The following is a 26,879-nucleotide window of genomic DNA, read 5'->3' as shown; positions in this document are numbered from 1 at the left end:
TTGAGGCTACAAGCTGTTTCACCTCTCACCCAAGGTCTATACACCCCTCTTTTAACATCACTTACGGAGACCTGACAGCTCCCACCATGACCTAACAGGAAACCAGAACCAGGCTTTGTGTAGGCAGCCATCAGAGACAGACCTTCCCCTCACTTTTAGAAATATAAAGTAAGGGCAGCGGTAGTAACAACAGCCCTGAACAGAAATAAATAATAATAATAATAGATCAATACATAATGAAACAGACATATATTAGAATACACACCAAAGGCACTGATGGCAGCAACAGAGACTGAAAGTAAGTCTATAGATACTGTAATTATCAATCAATAAACATATAGATAGTATTGGAGCTTCTGTCTCTCCGCTCAGAGTCCCTTTTAAAGGACTGAGTCCTGGTCTCTGATTGGTCCTGAAGTGATCCTACCTGTTGATGCATCAGTTTGTCTTCATTTAATCTGAACGAGACGTTAACCTGGTTGAATGAAGGATATTTAACAACTGACGAATCACTTTTTTTTTTTTTTTTTTTTTTAAATATGTAAGTAATTTTATTTTGAAACTCTGCGTGTCTCCTTCCTGTCTGTTTGTGTAGTTTCACTTTGATAGCTCGTAGTGGCGCAGTGTCCTCTCTCCGTCTAAAGGTTGGTAAAACGCCAATTTTCACTGTCGGACTCTTAAATGTGTCTCTGTTCGTGTTGTGATGGCGACCTGCCGTCAGTTTAGCTCCAGTTTAGCTCCATTAAAGCCGCTCAAAAAGTTCTGTTAACTCCGCACAAACTTTTCCTCCATGTCCGCGTCTGCGTTCACGCCGTCCAGGAAGTGACAGCAGTGTTCGTGGGTCCGCGTTCACGCTTGAAACCGAACTGAATTCAGTTTGAGAAAGTGTCCACATGTCGGTAATGGAGCACTATGAACCGTTATTTCTGTTTGTGCCGAGAGAGTCCAACTTCAGGGCTTCATAGACACACCTGGCGGCACAGTACAGCAGCCGTGAGAGCCCGACCGAGTGAAGGTAAAGGTCAGAGGTCAACAGAGGTCCGCAACAGGCTGCGTATGCATGTGTAAGCAGACGAAACTCAGACACTTTGTCCATATTGATTTCTGATTCATTTACTCGAGTTACTGTGTCCCAGAGACAAGAGACACATTCTGTATCTGTGGTTTGGGAGCTGATAGCAAATCCACTGGTTCAACGTTAATGTGTGAACAAGACTCTGCAGCAGTTAACGTCACAACGACAGCCACGCACTGTGAATGAACTCCAGCTACACTGAAGAATAATGAGAATTGATTTCTTCTTCCATCATTGAGATTAACAATTCTTATATGAATGATTCATAAAGGTGATTACAGAAGCATATCCGGTGCTGACAGGCTCATCATGCGCTTTGAAGAAGAAGAATCGGGGGGAGACATTCCCCTTTATTTGTCACACACGCGAACACTGCACACGAGGTGAAATTTGACTTCCGCCTTTAACCCATCCTGGTCGTCCCTCCTCCCTTAACCCATCGTCGTCCCTCCTCCGCGGCAGACCAGGAGCGGTGGGCAGCCAGACCGGCGCCCGGGGACCTGTCACCATTGGTCAGGTGGTGATCTTCTTGCATGTTTTTAGTGGGGGTATATTTTTACGGAGGATACCCCAGGTGAACACGGGGAGAACATGCAAACTCCACACAGAAAGGCCCTCCTCGAGCAGCAGGCACCGAAGGCATGGTGGAGGACACAGCTGGTGCCCGCAGCAAGAATCGAACCCGGGACCTTCTTGCTGTGAGGCGACAGGCGACAGTGTTGCCACCGTGCCACCGTGCCACCGTGTGTGCAGGCTTATGTCATCAGATGGAGGTGGTGTGGTTGAACGATCACTTACGTGCACAGAAAACATTCTTTGTATTGTTAAGACCCACATCGTACTGAGATAATCTTGCTATCACTGGCACATAAGCAGTTATACGTCACAAGTTGTAAAAAGCTGTTAAAAGCCTGTTAAACCAGTGAAACACTTTTTGAAGCACCAGTAAGACGTGAGGTTTCAGATGTTATCAGTCATGTGTCAGCGGTTGTCTGACAGAAGCTCAGACAGGAAGTGCTGAAAGAGTGTCAGTGTCGTCCAGGCATCTCCGAATATGAAAAGTAACCAAGACTGCCAGACAAATCTAGTACAGGTAAAAAGTACAAGATTTACCACTGAAATGTGCTGCAGTAGAAGTATAAATACCCATGTAAAGTACTAGTTCCTCCAAATGGTACTTGGGTGTGGTAGTTCAGTGCAGTATCTCGTATGTCACACAATGCCTCAGAGGATAACAGGATGAGGCCCGAGTCACATTTGGTGACTCTAATCTTTGGTGTCCAACTTGAAACTTTGCTGATAGTTTAGATCTTCTGTGCTGTCGGGTGGAACGTGTGTGTGAAGCGTCCATGTTTTACAGTTTGTAGCTTCTCTGCAGCAGCGTCCATATTTGTTTTGTCTGATTAACAGTCAGAACCTCCAAGTCATTTAAAATAATTTCCAGAAATCTTTTGTAAGTGTACATGAATAAACAATTAGCAAAATAGTTGCCAATTAATTTTCTGTCAATCGTCCGATTGTTTCAGCTCTGCTTGTAATCATTGCCGTGCAGTTTAGTCGATAACAAAACTTCATATTTTATCTGCTTATGTTTTTTTGTGTGAAAAATTTCATCTGTAAAGTATCCAATAAATGCTGGATATCCGTCAGGTAAATGTAAACCACTATTGATCCATTATTGATTAGTTTTGAAGTGTTCAGTGAATGAAATGTATGGAAATGATGAGAAAAGCTCATCAGTGATTATTAGAGTTCAGTCCAACAAGCCAAAGAGATTCAGCTGACTCTGATATTAAGCAGAGAACGAGCTGTCCCAAAGCTTGACAGGTTTCCTCCAGTCAGAGCTCTGTGTGTTTGTCATGTTGTCGTGTTGGTGTGAAGGTGTGGACTCTATGCTATGGATCAGTGTGAGGACAGACAGGAGGGAGTCTGTCCCTCTAAAACCGCTCAGTGTGAGGAACAGGACAACCAGACCAAAGCTCAGAGGTGAGAGGAACATCTTCAACTGTCCATGACATTGTTTCACAAAGTACTTGACTCAGTGGGACTTTTTCAAGGTGTGAGAGCTTTCATGACTTTCTTTCTGTTAGGATCCATCAGAGACCAGACTGTCCTGAACCTGAACCCAAGCTGAAGGACTTGGAATTGGCATATATGGCATCAGAAGCCAAAGAACTGTGTCCACTGACAGGGTAAACAAATAACAAAAAGGAATGACTGAAAGTTCTGATTTTGCTGAAATACTGCTAGGGTTTTAGACATTGCTTGTTGAGCATTTGAATGTGGAGTATGTGTGTCTCCTCCATGAAGTTCAGACAGCTATTAAGAAAGACATGCACTACTTAGAAGACCTTCACTCTCCAGAATTATGCTCACACATGGAGAAATTGTTAAGGCTTAGATCAGAAGGTCTTAGCCCATCACATTCTTTCGGCCAGTGATTTTCCAGTTACTCTAATTTACACTCCCTCTCCATTCAAGAGGAGAAAAATTCCCATCTGACCTCAGAGCCAGTTTTCCTTCACAGAATGTCAAAATCTACAACATGAATAAAGAGGATGACTGGTAACCGCTTGGTTAGCTCTGACAGGTGTGTCATTCTGTTAGATTTTCAGCCTTTATCATTCTTACAAACTTGGTTAGAGTCCTCAGTCAGACTGGTGTCTGGCTTATTGGGTATGGGTTTACCAGTATTTCTCCTTGCCCTCAGAGTCAGTGTTTTGCTGTTTTGCAATGAGAGTTTAGGTGGTGGAGTGAGCATTGGTGTGCTCTTATTTAATTTCTTAATTTGATATGACCAAACTGTCAAACTAGAACCATGATACTGTACAGCCATCAAGACTGTGAGATTTTGAAAATGTGATGACACCTTTCTGCAGCAACATCTGCCTTTTGCCTTTGTACTGGCCTCAGAAGACTTGCGTGCTTGACTTCCTTTGCCCAGGACCGTATTGGCCTGCGCGGGTTGCATAAAAAGAAGCTGTTGGAAAGAAGGACCTGATGTAGTTTTCTTTCTTAAACGTTGGATGCTGTTACTGAAGGAGCTGCCTAAGCCCACCACTGTCTCATGCAGAGGGTGGGATGGGTTGTCCATGATCGATGTCGGCTTGGCTAACATCCACTCCCCCCCCCCTTGATGTTGTCCGAAGGAAGCTTCCACAGCCCCAGCAGACCACTGCATAGAAAATTGCAGATGCCCCCACAGAGTCATAAAGTGTTTTTAACAGTATAGGAGCCAAGGTACCCCAGATGTTATATGGGATAGGCCTTTATTTTATTTTATTTTATTTCTATAGGTTGTTTGCCTACAGCCATAGCTTTGGACAGTGAAACTCAGTTTGGCTGTATGTTATATTATTGTATTTTCTCAGTCTCTAATTAATGTTTAGATTTATGACTTTGGATATTTTTGTACTAGGCATGTTCATTTTTTTGGGGGGGGGGGCTACTGGCCCTTTAAGGGACTCGGATGCTTGCTGCGCTAGCGGTCTCGGAGCTGCAGTAAACAGGCAGTGGGAGGTCGGGGAATTTGCACTGAGAGCGTACAGTTTTCTTACCGTAGCTGAAGTATTATTTGTGGCATACAGCCAAGTTTATAGTTTAGTTAAGGAAGTACTATTTGCTCCTGTAATAAGATTCCCGCTGTGGAAGAATAAACTTTCATCTGTCATCTTTTCATCGGAGTTCAGTGGAGTTTTTCCTTGCTCGCAACTAGCGGACTTCAGCACGAGTAACGTAAACAAGTCAGTGGACCGCCGGCCCCTCACAAACAGTGTCCTACATACTCCAAAGGACCTCAGTCTTCTTAACAGCTGTAGATGACTTTGACCCCTCCTATACAGGACATCTGTGTTATTTATCCAGTCCAGTTTGTGGTTAAGGTGAACACCCAAGTATTTGTACACGTCCCCAATCAAAATGTCCAAACCCTGGATGCTGACCGGTGAAATCCGTGGCACTTTTCTGTCCTGTGTTTCTGTCAGGAGGATGCTGGAAAACCCTGAACCCATCTGTGATTCCATGAAGAGTGAGTGCTCTATGGAACGTCCAATAGTCTTCAAAGATGGATACCATTTAAGTGAAAGGTGAGCATTTCAAATCTGTTATCATCTCCTTTGTCTTGCTGGTGTTTGTGTGCAGATGGTTCAGTCCTCACCAGTTGACAAAGTTGGTTATGACTACCCTGTATTCCAGTTTGTTTCCCAGTTATACACATCCAATGATGGCTGAATCATCAAAGAACTTCTGGATGTGACACGTCAGGGTTGTGTCTGAAATACAGGTTGAAAATATGTTTTGAAACATCTCTCAATTAAACCCTGAATTTATACAAAAAACTGGATACAAATACACTGTGTACAGTAGGTGTACTGAATCCCTGACAGGTTTTGTCTCAGTGTGTTGTGGGTGCAGTGCAGAATTTGTCCTGTGTTTCTGTCAGGAGGATGCTGGAAAACCCTGAACCCATCTGTGATTCCATGAAGAGTGAGTGCTCTATGGAACGTCCAATAGTCTTCAAATATGGATACCATTTAAGTGAAAGGTAAGCATTTCAAATCTATTACCATCTCCTTTGCCTTGCTGGTGTTTGTGTGCAGATGGTTCAGTCCACACCAGTTGACAAAGTTGGTTGTGACTTCCCTGTATTCCAGTTTGTTTCCCAGTGATACACGTCCCAGAGAACTTCCGGATGTGACAGCTGTCAGTGTTGTGTCTGAAATACAGGTTGAAAATATGTGTTGAAACCTGTGTGAATCTGTCCTGTGTTTCCATCAGGAGGATGCTGGAAAACCCTGAACCCATCTGTGAGTCCGTGAAGAGTGAGTGCTCCATGGAACGCCCAATAGTCTTCAAAGATGGATACCATTTAAGTGAAAGGTAAGCATTTCAAATCTATTACCGTCCTTTGTCTTGCTGGTGTTTGTGTGCAGATGATTCAGTCCACACCAGTTGACAAAGTTGGTTGTGACTTCCCTGTATTCCAGTTTGTTTCCCTGTGATACACGTCCAATGATGGCTGTATTATCAGAGAACTTCTGGATGTGACAGCTGTCAGTGTTGTGTCTGAAATACAGGTTGAAAATGTGCGTTGTAACCTGTGTGAATCTGTCCTGTATTTCCGTCAGGAGGATGCTGGAAAACCCCAAACCCATTTGTGAGTCTGTGAAGAGTGAGTGCTCTATGGAACGCCCAATAGTCTTCAAAGATGGATACCATTCAAGTGAAAGGTGAGGATTACAAACTGATGATCAAAACAAACTGATATTGTTTTTATTGGACTCACAGCTGTGAGAGCTCCAGTTTTGACACCTTTATGGCACACATTAACACTGGGAGCTGCCCAGTTCAACCAGTCTGTACAAAAGCAGAGACTGAACTGTTAATTATCAGATGTATCAGTAGGACAAGTGAGTCTTTACCACTAGAGGGAATCACGTGATTCGCTGTTCATCTCCAGATGTCACTTCGTGGACCTTTAGCTTTTGTTTTTCTCCATTTGGACAGACATTATGTGAGCTAATTCTTCATGATTTCCTCCACAGAGTCAACAAGGACAGCTCAGAGGTTCCCAGTGGTCAGTCTGCCCAGCAGCATCAAACAGACCTGGACTCCATATTTATGGTCTGTACATGTCCAACAACTACTTTCACATCTACTCTCTTCACAATGATCTCCATGTTGCACTTTTTAGACCAGTGGACTGTCAGTCTGTCCAACATAGATCTGATGTTTGGTTCAATGGTTTTTATTTGATTGTATCATTCATATAATATTCTCTTGCAGCTGCTGGAGGAGAACATTGTCACTTTTGTGAAGAACGAGCTGAAGAGGATCAAGAAGGTTCTGAGTTCAGATTTCCCAGAATGCTTAGAGAGTCAGAGGGAGGATGAGGAGGTGTTAAACAGTGAAGATGAAGAGCAGAGGAAGAGCAGCAGAGAGGCATTTGTGAAGATCACACAGCACTTCCTGAGGAGAATGAAGGAGGAGGAGCTGGCTGACTGTCTGCAGAGTGGTAAGAGGATTTCTCTGAAGATTGAACATGTTGTATAAATGAGATGTTCACTGACGTGTCAATGTGCAGGAAAGTAAACAGCATTCATGTACAGATTCATGCATTCATCCTTTGAGGAAATATGTCCTTTGACTTATTGATCTTCTTTGTTTTGTGTTCATTCAGGAAATCCTGTTCCAGTTTATCGACGTAAACTAAAATCTAACCTGAAGGAGAAGTTCCAGTGTGTGTTTGAGGGGATCGCTAAAGCAGGAAATCCAACCCTTCTGAATCAGATCTACACAGATCTCCACATCACAGAGGGAGGGACTGGAGAGGTCAATGATGAACATGAGGTCAGACAGATTGAAACAGCGTCCAGGAAACCAGACGGTACAGAAACAATCAGTCATGAAGACATCTTTAAACTTCCACCTGGAAGAGATGAACCAGTCAGAACAGTGATGACAAAGGGAGTGGCTGGCATTGGGAAAACAGTCTTAACACAGAAGTTTACTCTGGACTGGGCTGAAGACAAAGCCAACCAGGACATACAGTTCATGTTTCCATTCACTTTCAGAGAGCTGAACATGCTGAGAGAGAAAAAGAGCTTGGTGGAACTTGTTCATCACTTCTTTCCTGAAACCAAAGAAGCAGGAATCTGCAGGTTTGAGGAGTTCCAGGTTGTGTTCATCTTTGACGGTCTGGATGAGTGCCGACTTCCTCTGGACTTCACCAACAATGAGATCCTGACTGATGCTACAAAGTCCACCTCCATGGATGTTCTGCTGACAAACCTCATCAAGGGGAAACTACTTCCTTCTGCTCACCTCTGGATAACCACACGACCTGCAGCAGCCAATCAGATCCCTCCTAAGTGTGTTGATATGGTGACAGAGATCAGAGGCTTCACTGACCCACAGAAGGAGGAGTACTTCAGGAAGAGATTCAAAGATGAGGAGGAGGCCAGCAGAATCATCTCCCACATTAAGACATCACGAAGCCTCCACATCATGTGCCACATCCCGGTCTTCTGCTGGATCACTGCCACAGTTCTGGAGGATGTATTGAAGACCAGAGAGGACGGAGAGCTGCCCAAGACCCTGACTGAGATGTACATCCACTTCCTGGTGGTTCAGTCCAAACTGAAGTCCATCAAGTATGATGAAGGAGCTGAGTCAGATCCACACTGGACTCCAGAGACCAAGGAGATGATTGAGTCTCTGGGAAAACTGGCTTTTGAGCAGCTGCAGAAAGGAAACCTGATCTTCTACGAATCAGACCTGACAGAGTGTGGCATCGATATCAAAGCAGCCTCAGTGTACTCAGGAGTTTTCACACAGATCTTTAAAGAGGAGAGAGGACTGTACCAGGACAAGATGTTCTGCTTTGTCCATCTAACCATTCAGGAGTTTCTGGCTGCTCTTCACGTCCATCTGACATTCTTTAATTCTCAATTCAATCTGCTGTCAGAAGAACAATCAACCTCCCCGAAGTCTGAAACAAGACAAGATGAATCTGCAGAGATAAACTTCTACCAGAGTGCTGTGGACAAGGCCTTACAGAGTCCAAATGGACACCTGGACTTGTTCCTCCGCTTCCTTCTGGGTCTTTCTCTGCAGGCCAATCAGATTCTCCTGCGAGGTTTGCTGACTCAGACAGGTGGCTCAAAAACCAACAAAGGAGCAGTCCAGTACATCAAGAAGAAGATCGAGAAGGATCTGTCTCCAGAGAAAAGCATCAATCTGTTCCACTGCCTGAATGAACTGAACGACCGTTCTCTAGTGGAGCAGATCCAACAGTCCCTGAGATCAGGAAGTCTGTCCACAGATAAACTGTCTCCTGCTCAGTGGTCAGCACTGGTCTTCATCTTACTGTTGTCAGAAAAAGATCAGGATGTGTTTGATCTAAAGAAATACTCTGCTTCAGAGGAGGCTCTTTTGAGGCTGCTGCCTGTGGTCAAAGCCTCCAGCAAAGCTCTGTAAGTACAGACAGAGTTGGATTTATTCACCACAGTTTAAATAGTCTGCTCTCTTTACTTACTTTATGTTGTCTTTTTTTCTTAATGTATCCTCAGACTGAGTGGCTGTAACCTCTCAGAGAGAAGCTGTGAAGCTCTGTCCTCAGTTCTCAGCTCCCCATCCTCTAGTCTGAGAGAGCTGGACCTGAGTAACAACAACCTGCAGGATTCAGGAGTGAAATTGCTCTCTGCTGGACTGGAGAGTCGAAATTGTAAACTGGAAACTCTCAGGTCAGAATTCATCAACCTTTCCAACTGATCCCCATTTCACTATATGAAATTCTATGATGCGGTCTAGTCTGAAGTCCCCTGGCAGTCTAAGCCTATAGCAGCATAATTAGGGTCTGGGCCAAGGCAAGCCTGAACCAACCCTAACTGCAAGCTTTATCAAAGAAGAAAGTTTTAAGCCTAGTCTAAAACATAAAGGTTGTCTGTCCCCCCGGATTGGACTGGAAGAAGGTTCCACGGGAGTGGAACCATCTGAAGGCTCTGACTCTAGTAGAGTCTGTCGCCTGCATCTCTTCATCTAATCAGCTCACTGTGACTGCTTCTTCCTCGAACATTTGTAGACCCGATTTAACAGGCACTGTTATCATTGTGACAAATGACGTGATGGACGTTTGTGATAAGAGTACTGAGTTCAACTTCACAGTAAACGTTAGTCCTGCGGTACTGCAGTACTGCAGTAACCTTCCGGCCCTCTTGGTACCCTCAGATCATGTGACTTGTGTTGTTGTTCGGTGTGTTTGCAGGCTGTCAGGCTGTCTGATCACAGAGGAAGGCTGTGCCTCACTGGCTTCAGCTCTGAGCTCCAACCCCTCCCAACTGAGAGAGCTGGACCTGGGCGACAACCATCCAGGAGACTCAGGAGAGAAGTTGCTGTCTGCTGGACTGGAGGATCCACACTGGAAACTGGACTCTCTCAGGTATGAAGAGGCCTGCTGCAGACACAATCAGTCTGATAGAGGAGGAAGAGCTGGAAAGTTTTTCTTTGTCACACTGTCACGACCTTGACACACCAAGCTGACCTCAAACAACCAGACCTGATAAAGACTGACTCCTCAAACTGTCCCATCGGACGATCAATACAGGGAATAGTACAGGCTGAGCCAAAACTAGGGCTGTCAAAATTGGTCAAAAATTATGTTTGACCATTTCCTGTTCCAACAATCACCAGTAACTCTGGTTTGGTTGAAATAAACTCTTAAATCAGTGAATCAGGAGAGGAGAGATTGGACGACATCAGAGAAGCAGAGAAAGCAGAGTGTAGATACGAATATTTTCACATCTAATGCTGGAGTTATTTTTTTCACTGGACATTATGACAGGCCAGATTTAAATATGTAGGACTTCAACTGATTTACACAGTAAAAAACAGTAATTACTGGATAACAGAGACTGACAGCTGTCTGTCATGCAGTTCATTCAATGCAGCTGCACAATCAAGAACAACCGCTGCAGTTTCTTCCCAATGAAATGTTTTTTTTTGTTTTGTTTTGTTTTGTTTTTTTTTTGCAATTTGATTGTGTAATCAAATTTAGACTAATCATTGGCAGCACTGGCCTACACAGGGAGGGAAGGCGATGATGTTCCTGTTTTTCTGGAGCACTGTCTTGTTACAGCATTGGAAAGTGGGACAGTGTCTCAATGTTGACACGTTGCTGGGCATCATGGAGGCTAGTGCAGGATGTTTTGATGCATGTCAACTGCCACCTGTAGTCCAGAGATGATGTGAAAAGACACATGAAAATTGTCACTTATTGTTTGTTTCTTTAACAGTGACTCTTTGATGACAGTGACAACCTTGATGGTTCATCACGAAAGGATTTTTTTTATTCATTTTGATTTGTTTTGCACTGAGAGCCATTGCCCTCTCTGAAAAGAGCCGACCTGTTCACAGAAACTACAGGATTGTCAACATGGTGGCTCAGAGGCCAAAGAGGTTTACTGAGGACTGAATCAAAATGAGAGGCTGCAGGTGGGCTTAGACTGTTCACCTCCAGATTACAAATAACAAACCAGTGTTGACTGTTGGTACTAGACGGGATGTAAACAGCAGTGTCAAATCAGACACTTTGTACATCCAACAATCCACCTCCATGTAGCACCCTTAGTCTTACTCAGTGATAACATCAATGCTAATGACAGTAACATTCACTCTAGGCTTGGAAAGCTGGATACCTGTAATTATTTAAATTAATTAAATTAAATAACGGTGTATAGAAAAATAAAATACAACAACAAAACTCTTTCAAAATAACAAACAAAATAAGAGTGCAAATAGAAGTGTCGCTTCTTTTGGTTAAAAGCAGAGTTCAGTTCCTTGTGAAATTCTCTTTGGAGAAAAGGAGATCAGAGTTTCCTTTAACTTGTGTGCACACTGCTCCTATGACTACCCGGGTAGGTTTTTTTTAGTGTGTTGTGTCTTATCTGTGTCCGAGTGAATGGAGTAAATCGATGGTCTGAAGTTTGCTGAGGCGGAACCCACGGCTGGCCACACCGTGTGTCCGGTCCGTCCACAGTCAGCTCTCTGGTTCTGGCTCGCCACTGACTGAACCCTCCAAGGTTCAGGATCGGACTAATCAGTTCTTAGTTCATGAAAAAAACAATCTACACACACACAGTGTAGAATATATACATTACTATCTCTTATTACTATCTTTCTGTTTATCAAATCACCTCAAATAAATAAATAGTGCCTTTTAAAAGGCACTACTTATATTTTTAAACAACTATGAATTAGTATTTATCTTTTCAGCGCCCATATTTAATAGGCAATGCTAGCGTTAGCATAACGGCTAGCGCCATGTGCGATTAGCGTTAGCTCGCGGCTAACGTCATTAGCGATCTTTTTCTCATTGTTTTAAATAGTTAACAATGATACAGTCTGTACCAGGGTAGTATCAAAAGCTATATGTCTCCGATCGTTTTGGGGAAAATATCAGTAAACAACAGTATGGTGCAAAAGCAACCAGCTAATATTAACAATCAACATGGAGGTCGAGCCTCTTAGCAAGCAGTGGCTACGCTTTCTGAAGTTCACAGTGACATAGCTCACGATGAAAGCGGCTCCTCCGTTCACTGAAACACACAGGACTCGATCCTAACAAACAAGGAGCTTATTAACACACGATATATGAGGACTACTCATTGATTTATGATTTTTATATTGTTTTTCATACTGGGGATCTTCACTTTGCTCGATGCGCACTCTCAGGACAACGTCTCATGAAAAAGAGAGAGCAAGGCACCAGACGGGCGCTAAGTTGTTTTTACAGTGAGGTACAGAGCGGGTGCGCCACCCTCTGGTGGGCATGGAACTACACCTCTAAACTACATGTATGAGTTTAGTAACCATATTTTTTTATGTGGGTTACATCCGTATTACAGATGATATGGCATGAATTGAAATTGAAAGATGTGAAAATAATGAGTTGTAGTCATCGTCCAATAAGATGAAGGTTCACTGAACCAAAAGAATATCAGCTGATAAATGAGCGATGTAACTTTCCCCCTTCTCTTTTCAGGGTGGAGCCTGGTGGAGTCCGATGGTTGAGACCAGCTTTGAAGAAGTGTAAGTGTGTTTTTGATTTTATTGATCAAAACAAAGCAGCACACATTCAACCATCTTCACCACTCAGTCAGATGTCTGATGTCATCATCAAACTGTCCATCGGTGAACAGATGATAGATCAATAACTGCAGCTGTGTTGTGTCTCGTTCTCTCCATCAGACTCCTGTGAATTCACACTCGACTCAAACACAGTTAACAGAAAGATCAAACTGTGCGACAGGGAGGTGATATTTGTGGATGCGGGTGAGACCTATCCTGATCATCCTGACAGGTTTAATGTCTGTCAGGTAATGTCTGAAAATGGTCTGACTGGTCGCTGTTACTGGGAGGTCGAGTGGAAAAAAAATGCTATTATAGCAGCAACTTACAGAGGAATCAAAAGGAAAGCAACAAACAAACACGAGTGTTTCTTCGGAGAGAATAATCTGTCCTGGAATCTGAGCATCTGTGATGATCAATACTCCGTCTGGCACAATAACGAACAAACATCCATCACCTCCAACTCCTCCCCTGTCTCTAACAGAGTCGGGGTGTATGTGGACTGTCCTGCTGGGACTCTGTCCTTCTACTTAGTCTCCTCTGACACACTGACCCACCTCCACACCTTCAAGACCACATTTACTGAACCTCTTTATCCTGGCTTTGGATTCAGCATCAACTCTGGGCTTGGATACTGGTGTTCCGTGTCGGGTTCTTCAGTGACTCTGTGTTCCCCGTAGGAGAGAGAATCTCTTGACATGCACTTCAGTTGTCGTTTCGTATGACAGTCTGTTGTTATTTGGCGCAAACATGTCAGGACATCAGGAATCTGTAGGTGTTGTTCCCATCAGACAGCCTCACTAGAATAACTCCCACAGATCGAACACAGTCCATGAAATTGCTTGTATCTGTCTGTCTTGTTAGAAAGACCACATCTGAGCCACGTGAGTCTTTGCTAGAACCACATATATCAACCCTTCCCATTTGAAGTATTACTTCCACTGACGGATGTGCTCCCCCAAACCAGGGCCTTCATTTATTCAAGCTTGCATCTAATAAGTTGTAAATGTGTTTGTAAAAAGAAAAAAGTTGGTATTTAACACACTGCTTTGAGCCTTGCCTCTCTAGGCTCTGCAGCACCACATGTAGCTAATCAGTGGAGATCTGACCGTCCGACTCTGTGTCGGCCTCCACAGGAACCTTGGATAGGCCCTAATAGAACAGCTGCACCACCTCTAGGCCCTCCTGGAACTTCTTCTTCTAGAGCTCCTCATAGAATGAGACTGCAGACTCCCGCAGCAGCTGGCCAGTGTCAGGCCACAGGGAACGCTGAGTCTTTTCCGTCCGTTTTTTGTTTGAGGCCCACAGTAACATCAGAAAGAAGGAGCATGGGACGATCGGGGAGTACCAGGAACAAGGAACAACTGGAGCAGTTATGGAAGTCCAAAGAGGTGGCTCCAGCAGATTCCAGGTTCAGCATCTGAGGTCTCTGTCCAGAAGAGTCCTTGAGAGGCACTGTGGAGTACCCTGAAACTCCCAGGCAGAGGACACCTCACCGCATACCTCACAGCACCACTCCATCTTGAAACGTCTCCTTGATGTGTTGCGTGCTGCTTAAAAGGATTTGACTGTAAATCTCTTCCTCAGGTTCGCTTTAATCTCTTCACAGCTGCTGTGAACGACATACGCACACACGCACACACCTGCCCTTGACCTCTGACCTCTGCATGAATCAAATTCAGCATCTGACCTTCAGCTGATCCTGCAGTCACGCAAACAAGTATTAATTATTGTATTAATTGTTACGCAGTGTTAATTGTTAATTATTTACATTTATGTGAGAGTGAGACACACAAAGTTTCAGATTTTTCAGAGTCCAGATGTGGAAGAAGTTCTTATATTGTAATCAATAATATAATAAAAAGAAACTACTCAGTGAAAGTATAGAAATATTATTGACTTCAAAATATACTTGAATCAACAGTGAAAGTTGTCCTCATGCAGAAAAATACAGTATTTTATGTATGTGTCATAATTATTGATGTGATAATGATCACCGATGGCTGATAATCTGCTCTTCATTATGTTTCCTTCAAGATGCTTGCAGATAAATAAATTTGTTTGTTTATGTGTGCTGTCATTATTCCTCCTCTGTCAAACAGCCGACAATTATTCACTTTGACCAGAGAAGAGAGATGGAGACTCTCTGCTGCTCGGACCCTCTAAAGGCTTCTTCAAAAGTCATCTGTTGGAACCAGTTCAGTCTCCCAGTTTAGACTACATACAGTCTCCATACATTCATGAACTAACTGTTCTGTTCCAGCTCAGAGGTTTAGCCTGATTGTCTTAATGACCCCTCAAATAATCTGATCTAATCTGAATTCTGCCTAGCAACAGGCTCTGAGGAGTCATGTGATTGGTCCAGCAGCAGGATCTCAGTTGGTCTACATAATTAAAAACCAGTATAACTATACTGAGAGTGAGTTTATGGAGAGTTTAATATCATCTGTGATTTATTCACATTTTTCTTCTGTTACTAAGAAAACATTTGATTTTTGTCATCAGTGTCTGTTTTAATCTGAGGCTGAAAAGAGATAAAAGATAGAAAACTGGAATTAATTATGTTTCACTGCTGAGACACTGGAGATAACAGCTCAACTGGCTGCTTATTGAACAAGCTCCATCAATATATATTGACATGTTTCACCTCCTAGTTGTCTGCAACTTAGAGGTTCATTTAATACCCCAGTGTAACCAGTGTGACCATCATCATCAATGGAACCAGTGTAACCAGTGACAGACAGACAGACAGATATGAAAAAGATAAAGAGCAAGAAATAACGAGCAGGTCTGTGTCTGTGATCTTCCTGCTGAACGAACAAACCATCAGAAACGTGTTGACAGTGAAAGCAGTGAACTTGTCCTTTAAAGGACTTGGACATGGCCCCCCAGGTATCTCCCTGCGTCATGGCCGCTGTCCTTGGCCCTCAGTTGACATCAGCAGTTAATCTGTTCCTCTGAGCTGATTAACTCTGTTTATCTGCTCAGCTGCTGTTAACCACCTGCACACACTGTAAAACGCAGTGAAACACTGTTAGACAGTGAAACAGCACGAACACTGCAGAAACACTGCAGAAACACTGTAAGGCATGTACAACCCTGGAAATCCTGTGAAAATACTGTAAAACAAAACAACTCTCAAGTGGTTCCAGTTCCCCTGCTGCACTTGAATCATTTGGTCCAAGTTTTCTCAGGATTTGTTAACATGAACATTTAAGACTGAGAAGTCCAATAAACGTCAGATATTAACATGCTGACGCCGGTTTGTTCCTCTCATGACATCACAGCGAAACATCTGATTTCATGAAAAATGAATTTCTGATTTTTGACGGCTGCAAAATAAAAAGTACTTTAACATGTTTCCCAAACTTCGGGCTTGTATACTCCAAACAAAGATGTTAGCTGGAAATGAAACCCATGTGTATACACCAACTGTACATATGGCTGTCGGCATAAATATCACCCCTGTATATACCCGGGTATGCACAGGTACATACATGCATATATCACATTACAGGTATATTTCACCCCTGTATATACCTTGATATGCTATGATATATACAGCCATATATCACCCCTGTATATACACCTGGGTATACACAGGTACACACAGACATATTTCATCCCTGCATACACCTGGGTGTTCACAGGTATATACAGGTATATGTCACCCCTGTATGTGCTGGATATGCAAAGGTATACACAGGCATATTTCACCCCCATTCATACTCGGGTATACACAGTTACACACAGGCCTACTTCCCCCCTGTATATACCTGGGTATTCACAGGTATATACATCACTCCTGTATATACCTGTGGATACCCATGTATATACCTGTATTGTATTTACATGTCCAGAAACAGCCCTGATGAGTTTTATAAAGGATGAGTCACACAGTTTGGTGTCAGTCACAATCTCTTTATAAGTTTTATCGTACACAGCAGAGCGACTACTAGCTCCAACCAACCCACAACAAACATCACAACTGTCCATATTACAAATGAAGGAAACAGAAACATAGAAATATTACAACCTGTAACTGAAAACTGACTTTCTCTCTAAACTGACCCTTAAATCACTAAACAGCTGATCTGACTTAACCTCTGTAAAACCGACCACAGACCAGATCCACACACACTGTTTGATGCAGCTTCCTGTCCGTTAAACTGAGAAACCACTAAATATTAATATTTGATGAAGATGACATTGCTCATCAAAGTGTGTGTTGGTTTGGCTGCCACTTAAGAGTAAAAAAAAACTGTCCTGTTTCAGTCTGAACAGCGTCTCTCTGACAGGGACCCAGACGGCGACAAAAACATACCCTGAACTATGTCTGCCAGGCTCAGTCCAGCCCAAACACACTCTACCAATCACGTGCTTCAAGTTACAGATGTTAGCATTATTGTTAGCGCCCACTGACAAAAGTGTAGCTGTGATCGTTCACAACGAGCACTTTATTGACAAACCTTCAAAAACACGTGTGAAATGAAAGAATCCATGTTAGGAGCTGTGTGCTCGACAGACGTTTGAGTTAAAAAGATGATGTCCAAGTAAGATTCAAGACGCTGCATGAATCCTCCTCGCAGAGTATTTGCCTGCATACACCTCTGTATTTACCTGTACACACCTCTGTAATGACCTGTACCTTTGTGTTTACCTCTATATACCTCTGCATATACCTCTGATTTACCTGTATACACCTCTATATACGTCTGCACACACCTCTGGTTATACCTGTATATACTTCGGAGCGGTGCACCTAGTTTTCTTTCGGATGTTTCAGCCGTCTGTTTCCATGTCAGCCAACCGTGTCAGAGGTCAGACAGCGACGGTAAAGACCAGAGTCCGACCGATACTCGATGTCTGAGACACAAATATCAAAATGTGGACATAAAAACAGCTGATAGTGAAACTGATGTTTGTTTTTCACATAAACAAACATGTTTGGCAAGAATCCCTCAATTTTAAAAAATATATATTGTTTATGCTCTGCGCTCTCTGCTGGACAAACTGTGCAACTGCAGCAGTTTCTAAACACAATCTAAACAATTTCCGCCATGTTTGATATCTGTGTGACGAGCTGATGCCAGCTGATCCGGGATCAGCAGTGACGTATCGGTCGGGCTCCGGTGAAGAGCGCCATCGAGTCTTTCAGGCCTGATGGTGCCGGACAGAAAGCATTGATGAAGAGAGGGTGGGGCTGGGAGGGGGGTTGGGGGGGTGGGAGGGGGAATTTAATATTTGTATATAATTTAAAATCCCGACCCAGACGTTTTATTTACAGCAGCAGGTTACTGTTCCTCCTGTTTAAAAATAAACTCTGTTCAGCATATTTACAGAATGGAAAACATCGACATTCACAGTAAGTTTACAGGACTTGTTCACTTTGAACGAGTGTGTGTGTGTGTGTGTGTGTGTGTGTGTGCGTGTGCGTGCGTGCGTGTGTGATGTAGACTAAAGCCCAGTCAACTGGGGACGGCTCGTCCAATTGCGAAAAAGCTGATTTTTGGGTCAGTGGCTCAGGTTAGTGTGATTTAGTCAGTCTATGTAACATCCCAAATAGTGACCTAAGTAAACGTGTGTGCAAGTGTGTGTGTGTGTGTGTGTGTGTGTGTGTGCGTGTGTGTATTTTAACACATGTATGATGGCATATGACCAGACAGTGGAGAAGACCTCTCCTCTCTCGCTCCCTGTTTTCTGGGAGAGGCGGGTGGAGGTGGGGAGAGGGGGGACACCTCAGTCCTTTGTGGTGGGTGGGGCTCTCAGGTGGCGGCCTGCTGTGCGTCCCCACCTTCCTCCACCTGGTTGGCCTTCCCCAGTGTCTTCATCTTGGCGAGCATCTCGCTGAACGTCTCCTTCACACCTTTCTCCAGCAGCCAGCCTTCACTCTCACACTCTGGGTTCTCTGGGTCCTCCATCGTCTCCAGAGCCGTGGTCAGGTACTTCAACCCTGCCATGTCCACCGACTGACACACACACACACACACACACACACACACACACACACACACACACACACAGGGCTAGTGTACAGTCATGTCATATCATATCTTATCACATCATTATTGTTTTCTTGTGGGTGAGGCTATCTGGGCATCTGCACTCCAGGCCAGGAGGGGGCGACAACATGGTTATGGGGCGGCCCTCATTGTTACATAATGTCAGTGTCAGTTCAGAAAGCGAGACGCCCCACTGAAGAGTCGCTTTCTGTGTCTGTGTCATGGGGTTGTCATGCCCCTTTGGGAGACCAGCTGATTCTATGGATTCCAATGGGAGACGTGGTCGTGAGCACAGATTATGACCAACCAGAATAAATGTTGGATCCATTTTTCACAAGCCACATCTCTTCTGAACATTCGGACAGATCAGGAGAAAATGAGGCTGGACTGGACGACTGGATTAGAAAAACATCTGACCAATCACAGCTTTGTAGACGGGACTGAGAACAGGGACATCCTCCTCTTGTCCACAGCGGTGGATGAGTGTTTGCAGCAGTCCAAGTTGTTGTAAGTCAGCTGACAGATATGACTAAAAAGAGACTTTTCTGATCTGAAGTCAGTCTGTTTAACCTCAATAGAGTCTGAGGATTTCTGCTCCATGATGCATTGACAGGACATGAAAGCCGGTTCTTCCTCACCATCGTCATCCTCTGATGGATCTCCAGACTACATTTATTATCACTGTGAGAACGCACAGCAAGTACGTTCTTTTTAAAGTATACATTTTTGTAGATAGGTTTAACTTTTCCACTGTTTCAATGTTTTACTCCATTTTCTGGCCTTTTTACTCAGTAATAATATTACTCTACTTTGTAATTATTAAAAACATATGAACTCAGTAATATACAAAGTACCTACAGTGTAATTTTTTTCTTCTGCTCTAAGCTTTGGTCATCTTCCTTCACTCTTCTACTGGTCTCAGGATAAGTACACGCTAAGTATTTTATCATGTCCTCATGATGTCCATCATGGCCTCTTTTCACATGTGTTCCTGCTTATTCCTCTCAGGCCTGTTGGTCGATGTGCTGTTTGCTTTATGACGGTAAATAAAAAGCTGACCACAAACGAACTGTTTGATTTTTGTTTTCCAGGTTGAACAGAGTTTTTCACAATCGTACGTGGCCTGAGAGGAAGCTCTGCCTGAGAAGACAACAGCAGGGAAACAATGTCCCATGATGCATCAGTAAAGAAGCTGGTTGATTTGATTTGTTAGAATCTATTTTTTATGTGGAGAAGGCTGCTGATTGGTCCAACGAGCTGCGTTCTCCTGAACTCCGCAGGAAGCTTCGGTGGAGAGAATAAAACAGATCTGAGAGCAGCATCAGTAAAGTTCCTCCAAACAGAGCGATTGAGTTCAGGATGTTGTTTTTAAATCTGTCGTCACGCTTCAGGTCAAACTTGTTGTTTTGACCCACATAACGAATCGCTTTTTACTCGAAGGAACCGTCCCTCATGCTGATCTTCCCAGAATGCAACCTGTTGCTGCCGCGTGCAGATTAACTTCTCAGAATAGTTCCTGATCCTCGGTGAGCCTGAACACCGCTCGCAGCTTAATGCGCCGCAACCTCAGCACCCGACCGCAACAGCAGGAGTCAAGTAAAACATGATGTTTCCGTAAAACATCTCATAGAAACCACAGACCTCAGGTCAGATCCTCAACCTTAAATAAATGCAATGCTTTTATCTAAACACACTCCTGAAATTCCAGCAGAAAAGCCCAAACAACAAATAGACACACAAAACATTCAAACATATTTTTTGCAAGAACTGGCAAAATATATTTTCCTAATTCAAAAAGTCTTCACATTTTCCAAATTTTGAAATGACTGGTCATTTTAGAAATTTTCCACAGAGTCTGGTGTGTGCAGTCTGCAGAGCTGAAGTTGGTTTTGTTCGTCTTGAAGCAGTGCGCTAACGCTAACGCTAATCACTCGCTAATCAATTATGCTGTTAACCTGGTGCATTTAAGGTCGCTTCGGGTAATTTACTGCAGGTTTATCTTGTTTTAAATTAAAAGATTAAGAACAGAACTTATCCTGCGTTAACTTCCAGGAGAAAGTCCGCAGAGATTAGAAACAGCAGCAGATTTAGATGAGGTTTCACTTTGTTAGCTAATTTTTTGTTTCATTAAAGCAGCTACAAGAAATTTTGAACTGGTTCTGAAACAATGTAATACTGAACCTCTACGTGACCTACATAAGCTAACAAGGCTGTCAGCAAGAAGACTGTCTATTTCTAAACAGTTGGTCTTAATACAGCTGCAGAAGAAGAGCGTGTTTCTATTGTCCAGGCAAAGTTTGGCAGCGAGAGTGTTGAAAGGAAGGAGATTTTTCTTTAGAGGATTTAATTTTTGACGTTATATTTCAGGGTTACGGCTGATGCTGGTGCAGGATCAGCAAAGAGAAAAAGAAAAGATTTGAGTGAAGAACAAACGGATGCTAAAGGGACAGAAGAGAAAACAGGAGTCAACCTTGGTTGGCCACTGCGGGATTTGAAAGGATTAAAAACCGATCCTGAATTGGCCTCTTCCTCTTCAGCAGGTCTGTAAAATGCGGGGAATGTCGAGAACTTTAGCTTTCACCATAACATTACTCCTACAGAGCAACTGATTCTGCTAGCTGCAGGCTAACGTGACGTAGAGAGTTCATTTTGTTCCATCATGGTCATGTGACAGTCACTGCAGACGGCTGTGTTCATGGTCAGGGTTAGGGTAACACCCTAACCCTAACCCTAACCCCAGGAAAGGATTTGAACCTCTCTGTCCGTCAGAGGCTGTTTCACATTTCATTTGGCTTTCATCACGTTGGTTGTTTATTGACTGACCAACAAGTTTAGGGTTGAAACTGAATGAACAGGTAACGCTGAGATTCTTCTCACAGTTGGTACTCATCTACAGTGCTGCGAAAAGGTTCACTACTCCCTCATCACTTCCTGTCCTGCTCCAAAGTGCTGGAACAAGCTTCCCACTGACATCAGGACAGCAGGAACTCCACACCTGATCAGACTGAACACTCACCTGTTCAGAGTGCACTCACCTGTTCAGCCCATGAAAAGGAGAACTCTTTCTGTCTTTCTATTGTTTCTTAAAGTGACACTTGATGCTGTTCAGCTTTAGTGATGAAGCTGATGTACCTGCACGATTCTTGTAGTTGTACAATGACATGACGTGATTGCAATAAGAGAATCAAATTCAACAAATAACGCTAAGCTAAGCTAAGCTAAGCTAAGCTAAGCTAACCAGCTTCCAACATCTCTCAGAGAGAACAAATTGGATTTCACTAAATGTGGAAGTGTTTCTCTAAGTGACTGCTTGCTAATTGGCTGAAGTGGGTTGTGGACAGACTCTTACCTCCAGGATGATGGTGGCGATGACGAGCACTCCAATGCTGGTCATCATGCCACTGAAGTAGGAGAAGAGGGCCTCGCGGCAGCCCCGGGTCCAGATGTTGAGTTCCTCAATGCGGTGGTCGTAGTCGTAGTGGGCGGAGTTATTGGTCAGGTGGTGCTGGATGCAGGGCCGAGGGGACCCGGGGTTACAGCAGCTGAATGGGACGCTGTCCATCAGGTACTTCCCCTCCACGTTACTGAGGACACGGCTGCAAGACAAAGGCAGAGTTATTGTTTACAGGACCAGACAGAGAGGTCAGAGGTCACTGCCTAATGTGGTGTCATAACAGCGGATGGATGACTGAGCAGGTCGTCCCATGGACCCCTTGGTCAGCGCCTCTGTTTGAAGGGACGGATTGATTTTCTGACAAACAAGAAGACGCTCTTTGTCACCATTTAGTGTCTTTTTGCATCTCTTTGTGGTCGTTTTGTGTTTCTTTGTAATCACTTTGTGTCCCTTCGGGTCAGGTTTCCATAAACTTTCAATCATTTTGGAGACTCTCTTGGTCTTCCCTTCAACAAAACCATCAGGACCAACATGGTGTTTGTCTTTCTTTTTTATTTCTAAAGGCTCTGTCACAGCAGCATTCAAACAGCTAAATCAGATCATTTCAGTCGAATCATCAGAATCAGCAGATTCGCTCGTGGGCAGTAAAGCAGCACAAATCTTCCGCATAGACTTCAACAGGACCGAAGAACATCAAAGTCAGATAGCAGGAGGACAAAGTTCTGTTCCGCTGATGAAGAAGAACAAACATCTGGAACATAAAGTGATGCACTGCTCTGATGAATGCTAATGGTCCTGTTATAGAAGCCCCAAAGTTTGGTTGAACTCTGAGTCGTGAATTAACTCTGCTGACCACTAACAAGCTGCCCTGGCAGAACTGACTTTCAATTGGACAGACAGCCGGAGAGTCCAACATGGAGGAAGCTATCATAGCGTCGTAGCTATGTGTCACCATCCAGTTCAATTCTAAAGTGCAACCTGCTCCACAACAGAGACCAGGTTAACAGGAGACACAAAGACATCATGCTACTGAACAAACAGTGGAGACTTAGTGTTTTGTTAGTGACTGAGCTAACACGTTCCTTTGCTCCTGTTTCAGGCTTGACCACAACATAAAGGACCACATGCTTGAAGAACTCTGGTGACGCTTTAGGTTTCTGGCTGAATGCCATGTAGCTCCAGCTTGCTGTCCAAGTAGATTAACCTTATGTGTGTGTGTGTGTGTGTGTGTGTGTGTGTGTGTCTCACACTTTGTGTTTGTCTTGTGTTATTTGTACTTATTTCCTGGGATGGATGAGGCTGTGCTGAACAAAGGTAAGTTTGAACCTGAACTGAACTGCTTAGCAGAGAGAAGCTTTTCATCATTTTAACGACTTCGGACCTGTCAACATGTGGTTACCCTGAAACACAGGTCAGTGCAGCGGGTGGATTCTGTCCACTGAGGGTAGGCGGAGCCACAAGGCCATAAAGGAGTTTGCTGGTGAGGTGAATGACAGCTGAGGTGGGCAGTACCCATGATGATACACTGTCTCCTGGACCCTTGTTCCAAAGGAAACGCACAAATGTACGCCGTAATTATTTGAAGTACATCAAAACTTTGAGGGTTACTTCAGATTTATTTTGTGATGAAGAAGCTGTCACTCCACCTTCCTTGAAAGATCCAGATTTTAGATCAGTTTTATGGTCATATTGGACTCTAACTCTAATAGAACAGGCTCTTAAGATCTGTAAGATCCTGAATTGTTGCCTTCATATTCCTTAACTTCACCTCTTGCCTGTTTCCATAAACGTGCTGCTTGGCTTCACTCGGACAGACAGGAAATTTGGGTAAAATGCTGAAAATCTAGGTAAACCTCACTTCAATTTGTTCTGATGAGAGATGTCTGACCAGCATCTGAATGAATGTGAAGATCTTTGAGTGTAAGCAAAAGGACATTTGTTCGCGAGGCCCTTTGTGGCATCACTGGAACGGACAGTGGGCGTGGCTGACATTCAGTTAAAATTGGATGATGGGAAATAATCATCTCAGAGAGAGAGAGTAATATCTCTTAAGTGCATTAGCACACAAACACGGGATGGAAACATGCAAACGGGAATCCAGAAAATGCTTCAGACCTGTAGCCCACTGCTGATCATCGCCGATCACATCTGATGTATTCTTTGAGAGAACTTTTGTCATGATCACACGTTCTGTCAGAAATGTTAGTTTAGTGTCTGTCAGCAGCTTCTCTGCTCCCTCAGTCACCTGGTTTAGTTCAACCTTGTCATGTTAGCAGGCGAGTAAGCTGCAGCGAGGTGGAAATCAGATCCTGACAGATTATAGACTTAAGGAGGAGAAGCTGGTACATCGACCTCCTGCACGGTAACTTTTACCTCCTTAATACCCTCATTAATCCTCCGCTGACCCCTTTTAAAAAAACTCTCTCATTTGGTCCACTGAGCTCAGAAAGTTTAGTGAAAGTGTGATTCAGCTGAAAAACAACCTCGAAAGTCATGATGAGGAACGCGTTGGAGGTTTGGATCTTGTTAGGAAGCTTAGAGATGATCAAAGTTTGTGCTTTCAGTGACCTCAGGAAACAAAAGCGAGCCACAATGCAGAGTAACCAGACTGAAGCTTGAACTGAACTCTCCTGGAAAGTTCAAAATAAAAACTGTTGGATGTCCTGCAGAGTTAAACATCTGGACCAGAGGTCAGAGTTCAGTTCAAAGGCACCCAGACGAGCTGCAAAACAACACTTTCTGTTTCTCGGTTGAGACCTCCAGAAGGAGATCTGTCCTTATTTTGGATTCTAGAGCTTCAACAAACAATAATTTTCAGTGCTAATTATTCATATTATTAATCATAATTAACAGTCCCGACCAAAACAGGTTCAGTGTACTGTGACAAATCATAGGGTCTGAGTTTGATGATGATCGATCATCAGGATCGTTTAGTGTCTGAGCTGTACCTCAATGATTGGCGGGTACTTACTCTTTCACTGCGTCGTTGCTCATGTCCAGGTAGCGGTTGCTGATCCACTGCACCTCGAACCAGTCCCTGAAGTTGTTGTTGCCGCAGCAGCGGAACTCGATCTGTGTCATGTCCAGCGTCCTCTTCATGAAGCAGCGTCCCGGCGTGTCCGTGTCCTTGTAGAATTTGATGCTGTTCTTCAGGCCCTCGGCCAGCGTCAGGTAAATGGAGAACTGCATGAGGAAGCAGAGCAACGCCATCATCAGCAGCAGCGCGTTGAAGCCGCAGCACAGCATGAAGTACGACTTCAGCATCGCCTTCCACTTGGTGAACTTGACGGGGTCCAGAGAGTCGTGGCACACCTTTCCTCCAAAGGCGTTGATCCCACAGGCCAACAAGCCCACCAGGATCAGCAGGTTGGGCACTAAATGGCTCTCGTTGTTGTCCATCATCTCGCTTCTCTTCCGCAGCTCAATCTTGAAGAAGATGCCGAGGCTGAAGATGATGATCCCCACGATCACCGAGAACCAGTAGAGCATCCACAGACCCTGAGCCAGCTTCACCCGCTTCTGCAGGGTGAACTTTACTGGCATGAACGGCATTTTTAAGCTTAGTGTGATTGAAGCACTCAGCTGAAATCAACAATCGCTAAATGTCAGGTATCGATAAGAAGCAGTTTGAGAATCTGTCAGACTTTCAGAGCTTTAATTCACTCCAGGAAGAAGCAGCTGAACACAACTCGGCCAGAACTCCTGGTTTCAGACCCATAATGCCGAGCTGCAGGTCAGGGCAGTCCATACTGCTGGGGGGCAGAGAGGTCTGCCATCGAATCACAACCAAATATTCACAAAAAACCTGTTGGGTCGGCTCAGTGCTCTGCTCCTGCACACCGTTATTTTCCCGCAGAAGAAAAGGTGAGAATGTGAGCGAGCTGCGAGTCGTCATCCGAACCTGCGATCAGCTGTGATCCCATTAACGGCAGATCAGCTGCTGCCTCTAATCCTCCTACTTACTGCTAATTGGTTTGATGTTAAGCAGCAACTTCCTCCTCTCTGCCTGTCACAGCTCACAGAGTTCAGTTCTGCGGACAGAGGCTCACCTGTGTCACTGCCCTGCAGGTGTGCCTCAGCGGACAGGAAGTAGAAGAACTGTAGAAGTGGCGATGCGTCCGCTCGGTGAAAAAAAACAAAACTGGAAACTTCCTGTGAAGAGACTGACAGAAGCAAGGGGTTATCCAATCACATCGTGCTACACTCAAGACTACAAAAGTACTGCATTTGGAATGACATCATACTCACAAACGCAGTACAGAGCATGTAGTACATACTGTACAGTGTTTTTCATAGTAGTACATACTGCATAGTATCTTTCACAGAATGTAGTACATACTGTATGTTGTTTTTCACATTAGCTTGCAGTATAAAACAATTATACAGTTATAGAAGTGGATTTGATTCATGATCGTGATTGATAGTAATTTTCTTAAAGATGAACGTTTACCTGGGAGAGATGGATAACACCTGTCCAACAGGTGTTACCTGGGAGTGATGGGTAACACCTGTCTGAGCACAGGAAGGAACCAGATCCACCCGTGTTTTGTCTCATGACGTCACTGCAGAGGTCAGCTGGAGCTCATCCTCCTCCTGATGTTTCTGTTGCTCTGGAAGTGTAACGTGATCCTCGTTGTCCTTCGTAGGTCAAACTGGGAGCCTCTTCACCAAACTGGTTGTCTGATGGTGTTTTTGTTAGTGTTGACAAATAATCCTTTGTCTCAGTGTTACTGGAGCAGAAGCTGACGTAAAGGATGTTTCCTCACGTTGACATTGTGCCGAC

At 44.0% G+C, this 26,879-nt stretch overlaps 2 protein-coding genes across 4 annotated transcripts; one reads left to right on the top strand and one right to left on the bottom strand.

Moving 5' to 3' along the window:
* The first annotated feature begins 601 nt into the window (after positions 1 to 601).
* Positions 602 to 14,768, top strand: LOC143328064 (NLR family CARD domain-containing protein 3-like). 3 transcript variants are annotated; one of them, XM_076742977.1, is made up of 14 exons: positions 602 to 644; positions 2,957 to 3,061; positions 3,166 to 3,267; positions 5,059 to 5,160; positions 5,517 to 5,618; positions 5,852 to 5,953; positions 6,202 to 6,303; positions 6,619 to 6,697; positions 6,860 to 7,088; positions 7,254 to 9,048; positions 9,145 to 9,318; positions 9,840 to 10,013; positions 12,615 to 12,661; positions 12,821 to 14,768. In XM_076742977.1, exons 2-14 carry the CDS (start codon positions 2,973 to 2,975, stop codon positions 13,378 to 13,380), a joined length of 3,657 nt encoding a protein of 1,218 aa, XP_076599092.1. In that variant the 5' UTR covers positions 602 to 644; positions 2,957 to 2,972; the 3' UTR covers positions 13,381 to 14,768. The 3 variants fall into 3 exon arrangements, with proteins under 3 accessions (XP_076599092.1, XP_076599091.1, XP_076599093.1); XM_076742976.1 differs by lacking the exon at positions 602 to 644 and having other exon boundaries at positions 2,636 to 3,061; XM_076742978.1 differs by lacking the exons at positions 602 to 644; positions 9,145 to 9,318; positions 9,840 to 10,013; positions 12,615 to 12,661; positions 12,821 to 14,768 and having other exon boundaries at positions 2,636 to 3,061; positions 7,254 to 9,052.
* A 3,147-nt stretch (positions 14,769 to 17,915) lies between these two features.
* Positions 17,916 to 25,965, bottom strand: prph2b (peripherin 2b (retinal degeneration, slow)). The gene is made up of 3 exons (XM_076743569.1): positions 25,068 to 25,965; positions 22,052 to 22,298; positions 17,916 to 18,669 (listed from the first exon to the last, which is right to left on the bottom strand). The coding sequence occupies exons 1-3, from the start codon at positions 25,646 to 25,648 to the stop codon at positions 18,466 to 18,468; spliced, it is 1,032 nt and encodes a 343-aa protein (XP_076599684.1). The 5' UTR covers positions 25,649 to 25,965; the 3' UTR covers positions 17,916 to 18,465.
* Between the last annotated feature and the right edge of the window lie 914 nt (positions 25,966 to 26,879).

This window comes from Chaetodon auriga, chromosome 11 (assembly GCF_051107435.1).
Source record: "Chaetodon auriga isolate fChaAug3 chromosome 11, fChaAug3.hap1, whole genome shotgun sequence".
Lineage (NCBI taxonomy): Eukaryota > Metazoa > Chordata > Actinopteri > Chaetodontiformes > Chaetodontidae > Chaetodon > Chaetodon auriga.
This window is presented reverse-complemented; position numbering and strand designations above follow the sequence as displayed.

Coding starts and splice junctions, on each gene's coding strand:
- prph2b (XM_076743569.1), bottom strand. CDS start 25,648: ATGCCGTTCATGCCAGTAAAGTTCACCCTGCAGAAGCGGGTGAAGCTG. Junction 22,299..25,067: donor AGCAACGACGCAGTGAAAGA/GTAAGTACCCGC, acceptor TTTGTCTTGCAG/CCGTGTCCTCAGTAACGTGG. Junction 18,670..22,051: donor TCGCCACCATCATCCTGGAG/GTAAGAGTCTGT, acceptor TGTGTGTGTCAG/TCGGTGGACATGGCAGGGTT.
- LOC143328064 (XM_076742977.1), top strand. CDS start 2,973: ATGGATCAGTGTGAGGACAGACAGGAGGGAGTCTGTCCCTCTAAAACC. Junction 7,089..7,253: donor GGCTGACTGTCTGCAGAGTG/GTAAGAGGATTT, acceptor GTGTTCATTCAG/GAAATCCTGTTCCAGTTTAT. Junction 10,014..12,614: donor TGGAAACTGGACTCTCTCAG/GTATGAAGAGGC, acceptor TTCTCTTTTCAG/GGTGGAGCCTGGTGGAGTCC.